The 5,692-nt window shown below is 34.7% G+C and overlaps 2 protein-coding genes across 2 annotated transcripts; both read left to right on the top strand.

The window, feature by feature from the left end:
* Positions 1 to 3,112, top strand: LOC133786258 (uncharacterized). The gene is made up of 7 exons (XM_062225457.1): positions 1 to 231; positions 364 to 526; positions 615 to 728; positions 839 to 2,057; positions 2,153 to 2,233; positions 2,318 to 2,414; positions 2,552 to 3,112. The coding sequence occupies exons 1-7, from the start codon at positions 1 to 3 to the stop codon at positions 3,110 to 3,112; spliced, it is 2,466 nt and encodes an 821-aa protein (XP_062081441.1).
* Positions 3,113 to 3,442: 330 nt separating this feature from the next.
* On the top strand, positions 3,443 to 5,692 carry LOC133784559 (uncharacterized). Its single transcript, XM_062223853.1, has 5 exons — positions 3,443 to 3,750; positions 3,824 to 4,071; positions 4,139 to 4,366; positions 4,933 to 5,127; positions 5,191 to 5,692. The coding sequence occupies exons 3-5, from the start codon at positions 4,274 to 4,276 to the stop codon at positions 5,560 to 5,562; spliced, it is 660 nt and encodes a 219-aa protein (XP_062079837.1). The 5' UTR covers positions 3,443 to 3,750; positions 3,824 to 4,071; positions 4,139 to 4,273; the 3' UTR covers positions 5,563 to 5,692.

The raw sequence follows: 5,692 nt of genomic DNA, 5'->3' as shown, positions 1-5,692 counted from the left end.
ATGGTGAAGTTGATGAATCTCAAAGTTCTTAACAAATGGACAGATAAATCATTCGACGGTCTTTTGGAGTGTTTGAGAGAGATATTGCCCGAGGGTAATCAGTGCCCAGGGAATTATTACCAGACGAGGAAGCTTCTTTGTGAGGTGGGCTTAGGCTATGAGCAAATTGATGTTTGTCAATACGATTGTGCATTGTTTTATGGTGAGAATGCAAATGCAGTGTCATGTCCTGTATGCAAGTCTAGTCGTTATGTACGAAATCAAATCGCACATAAACGACTTAGATGATTCCCAATCAAGGCACGACTTAAGCGATTGGTTAGTTCGAAGCACACTTCTAAAGATATGTGATGGCATAAAGAGGTAAGAAAAAATGAAGCTGGGATTTTACGTCATCCTGCTGATGGGGATGCTTGGAAGCATTTCAACAATGTTTATCTTGATTTTGCAGCTGATTCCAGGAGTGTACGAATGGGGTTGGCGTCAGATGGGTTTAACCCTTTGTCTAATATGACATCAACCTATAGTTTGTGGCCAGTGATATTAATTTCGTACAATATGCCACCTCGGGTCTCCTAATGGAACAAACTATCTCATGTCTTTGTTAATTCCAGGTCCTAAATCTCCTGGAAAAGATTATGATGTGTTCTTGAAGCCATTAATTGAAGAGCTTAAAGAGTTATGGGATGGAGTCAATGCATATGATTTGGTCAATATGGTCAATGCATGTTTAAACTTCGAGCTGCAGTCTTGTGGACAATTAGTGATTTTCCCGCTTATGCATACTTGTCTGGGTGGAGAACTACTGGTAAATTAGCATGTCCTGTTTGTCTTGAAGATACAAGATCTAGAAGAATTACTGACAAACAATGTTTCATGGGACATCGATGTTATTTGAAAAGAAACCATTCTTGGAGAAAAAGTAAAGAATATGATGGATCTACTGAATTACGTTGCCCTCCTAGAACTTTTACTGGTGATGACATTTTAAAGCAATTGGAAGAAATTCCTATTCATACTCCTGGTAAAGCACCAAGTAATTCTTCTAGAAAATGTAAGCGTGGAGAGAAAGAGCTGAATTGGTGTAAAAGAAGTGTTTTGTTTGAATTGTCATACTGGTCAAAGCTCTTGCTGCGTCACAATCTTGATGTGATGCATATAGAGAAAAATGTATGTGATAACATTATTGGAACACTTTTAGACATTGAAGGTAAATCGAAAGACAATTTAAAAGCTCGTAAGGATTTGCAAAATCTTAATATTCGTGAAGAGCTTTGGCTGAAGAAGGACCCTTCTAATAACAAGCTTGAAAAACCTTATGCTAGTTACACTTTGACGAGAGAAGAATGCAAAGATTTTTGTAAATTCATTCAAAGTGTTAGATTACCAGATGGATATGCTTCGAATATTAGTCGATGTGCAACAGATAATGACAAACTAGGAGGAATGAAAACTCATGATTGGCATGTTTTACTTCATAAGATATTACCAGCTGCATTACTTCCTTTTCTGACAGACAACATTCGTGGTACTTTGATTGAACTCTGCCAATTCTTTCAAAAAATTTGTGCAAAAACATTACAAATTTCTGACATAGAACAATTGAGAGATGGAATTGTAATAATTTTGTGCAAGTTGGAAAAGATATTCCCCCCATCATTTTTTACCAAAATGGTTCATCTCTGTGTTCACCTACCCGATCAAGTGTTATTAGGTGGTCCAGTTGCTTCGAGATGGATGTTTGGGACAGAACGCCATATGGGTTTGTACAAGAAATATGTGAGAAACATGTCTCGGCCTGATGGTTCAATAGCGGAAGCTTTTGTTGTAGATGATGCTGTAACTTTCTTGTCAAGATATGTTTCTAACATAGAGACAAGATTCACAAGACCCGAGCGTAATTGGGATATACCTTCTCCAAATCATAAGTTAGATGTTTTCAACTCCAATGTTCGTCCATTTGGGGCATCTACTATCAAATTGCTTCAAAATTGGAGAAAAGTCGTTCAATGGTATATATTGAACAATTCTGTAGATGATATCCAAGATTTTATCGAGTAAGTAACAATTTCTTTTCTTCTTCTAAATTATATCAACAAAATATCATTTACTTATTCATAGAAATGAATTTGAATGTAGTGATCATATAAAGTTGTTGGAAGAAAAAGGTCTTTCAGATTCAGAAGTTGCCTTATAGCACAAAGAACAATTTCCTTCTTGGTTTAAGAATAAAGTAAGGGATTATCATTAATTGTTTCTTACTAAATTCTTAAGTTGTGACATCATTCATCATAATTCAAATTCTTTCATACTATAGGTGTCTCAAATGTGAGTTCAAAAATCACCTCTTGCCAATGATGATTTGTACTATTTATCTCAAGGTCCACTTGAACGGCACAACACCTACCAAAGTTGTATTGTAAATGGTGTTCGATTTCGATGTAAAGAGCGTGAAGATACTCTTAAGACACAATGTTCTGGAATTTGCACTGAAGGTGATCATGACAATATTAATATCCTATATTATGGTGTCTTGATTGAGATTTTGCAGTTGTCATTCGTTTTAGATCGGAAGGTGTTCTTATTTCGTTGTAAGTGGTATAACTCCAATCCAAAAGGTAGATCAATTGTTGTGGATCATAATTTGACTTCCATCAATACATCTACTGATTGGTATTCTAATGAACCATTTATCTTGGCAACTCAAGCACAACAAGTTTTCTATTTGCTTGATATGAAGCGTGGTTCAAATTGGCGGATTGTTCAAAAAGTAAATCATCGATCTATTTATGACATTCCTGAAATTATGGAAGAGGCAGTAAATAATGATGTGTTTCAAGAAGAAGAATCATTTCAATTTCCACCTTTTCAACCAACTGAGTATTTCATTGAAAGTTCATCTTTAGTTCGATTAGATGTTCCTTCTGTAACTCTTTCAGACCAACTTGTTGTTGATTTATTTTTAAACCAAAATCAAAATGTTGACAAGGATAGTGACTTAGATGAAGATTTTGATGAAGGAAATATATTCTGTAATAATGAAACATTTCTCTCAAGTGATGACACTAAAAGTTCTACAGAATCAGAATGTGATGATGATGCAGATTCTTAATTCATAGTTAGTCATCTTGTCATTGATCAGTTAGTGCCTCGTGAAATTTGTCTACAAATGTTCTTCCCCAACTAGCCAACTAGCCAAGCATCCTGTACACAAACAGAAATACAAGTATAGAAACTAAGGTTTGCAAAAACTGAGATGAAACAAGATATATAGACATCCATATTCTTAATTCATAGTTAGTTTCTTAATATTTGTAAATATTTATTTACTAATCATTTTCTTTGTTTTATTTCACAGAATTTTAGTCATGGCACTTGGTCGTCGCACCACTCGATCTACTACTCAAAGTCAACAAGTTGAACCAGTCATTGATCTTCTTGCTCCACCTTCACAAGTTGTTCGCACTACTCGGTCGAGTATAGAGAATCAACAAGTTGAACCAGTCATTGATCCTCCTGCTCCACCTACACAGGTAATTCGCACTACTCGGTCGAGTTTAGAGAATCAACAAGTTTGTCACACCACTCGATCTATGGCACTAAGTCAACGACCTAGAACCACCACACAATCTAATGTAGAGAGAGAACACCCTCAAGGCTCCACACACCCTACTGTACAGGGTGAACAAGTCAATGTGACGACCCATTTTGATACCGAAGATGATAATCAATCTTCCCAAGTTCCATATGGTAAATTTAATGTCTTTCATGTTCATTTCTTTAAATTTCTATTTATTTTAATTAAGATTATATTGTATTGTAGGACAAACATCTTCCTTTAAGCCACGTGGAGTTACTCGCGGCTTGACAACTGCAACTATAGCTAAGGCATCATCAACTGGAAAGTTGTCAGTGACTTTTAATGCGGAATGTCGTCAACCAATTTGTACTAATGCTGAGAAATTTAATAATGAGATTGGATTCAATATTCGGAATCATGGTACATTTCATTATAAAGAGTGGAGAATGGTCCCTGAAGATGTGAGAGCTCCATTGCGACACTATCTTTTGGTAAGTCATTTCACAATATTACATTTATATTTGTAATATTTATAATTAATATTGTTTTATGTTATAGGAACATTTTGACATCAACTTGAATGATGAGACAACTAAAAAATGCATTGATGAGCAAATGAGAAAAGCTTGGAAGGGTCATAAGTACAAGCTGCACTTATATTTCAAATAAATTGGAGGAGAAAATGATCTTGAGATGGCCAAGAGCAAACGTCATCCAGACTTAAAAGAAGAACATCAAGAAGATTGGATGATTTTGTGTGATCGTTGGTGTTCTTCTGAATTTAAGGTAACATTTTTTATCATAATATTGCTATTATGATAGGAACAAGAGACCGGACATACTATTTGCATATTACTATTGTCCTTAACATCTAGCTTTTTGATATTTTTTCTGTTTTATTGAATTTATATTGTTGTATGTTTCCAAGATTGTCCACAAATGTCGAACTACTGCTTAATTTTGAAATATTGTATTGGCTATAGATGACCTCTTTGTTGAAATTTCTGTCTTTCTTTGACTGTGATACCCAATCAGTTGTTGTGTTTATTTCATTTTGGTTGTGGGAATGAAGTTTTTTCTAACTATGTAGTTGATGTAGTTAAGGTGTTTGGTTAAATGTTTGAATGAAAAAATGAAAGCTAATGTTATTATTTTGGCATCATCTACTCTTTCTAGTATTTGGCCCTACATAAACAACATCTACTCTTTCTAGTATTTTGTTTTGTCTTTGATTTACAGATTTTAGTGTTAAACTGTTCAATAAAGTTCGTAATAAATAGACATTGTGTTGTTCAAAAGAAAGGTTGTGTAAAAAATTTTCTAATAAATTTTATTTGGATTTATTTCTTCAGGAAAGAGCATTAAAGAATACTACCAATCGATCAAAGAGGAAATGGGAGTCAAAAAATGGTTCAGTCTCCACACCACGACATCACATTCGACGTGGAATGGTGTTAACTTCTCCTACCGGTCAAATTGAGACATGGCGTCTAAAGCATTATGATGCTGAGAAAGGATGGACTGGAATAGAGCTCGAGCCATTATATGTAAGTAATTTAAATTTTTATTTATTATATTTCTTACTAATAATTAATTAAATATATTATTAGGATAAAATGATGGAGTTAAGGGGTCAACATCCTCCAGAAGAACTGTCTGATAAAGAGATTATGGAGTGTGTACTTGAACGTGATTCGGTATACTTGCGAGGGTGGGGGCGGTCACCTAGTGTCACAACTTCTACTTCACATCGTGAAAATATTGTGGGTAACCAACCAACTTATGAAGAGTTAGTTGAACGACTTAATGATACAACTTCCCGCCTTAATGCTACTAATGAACAACTTAGTGTGGTTGTGGATATACTTCGTCATAACAATTTGATGGCACCGCCTCCACCACCTCCAACAGACCAAGCTACAAATGCAAATTTAAGAGAGTCGCCATCTTTTTCAGTTCGGGAGTCACAAGATGATTCTTAGTTTATTTACATTAATTTACTAAGGAATGAACTTTATGAAGTTTTTTTTATTTTGGTAGGGGTAACCTTAAAATGATAACTTTATGACTTATTTTAGTATTGAACATTATAAAGAATTTTAGCATTAAACA

The sequence above is a fragment of the Humulus lupulus genome, chromosome 6 (genome assembly GCF_963169125.1).
Source record: "Humulus lupulus chromosome 6, drHumLupu1.1, whole genome shotgun sequence".
In the NCBI taxonomy this organism is placed as follows: domain Eukaryota; kingdom Viridiplantae; phylum Streptophyta; class Magnoliopsida; order Rosales; family Cannabaceae; genus Humulus; species Humulus lupulus.
Note: the sequence above shows the minus strand (reverse complement) of the source record. Positions and strands in the feature narration are given on the sequence as shown.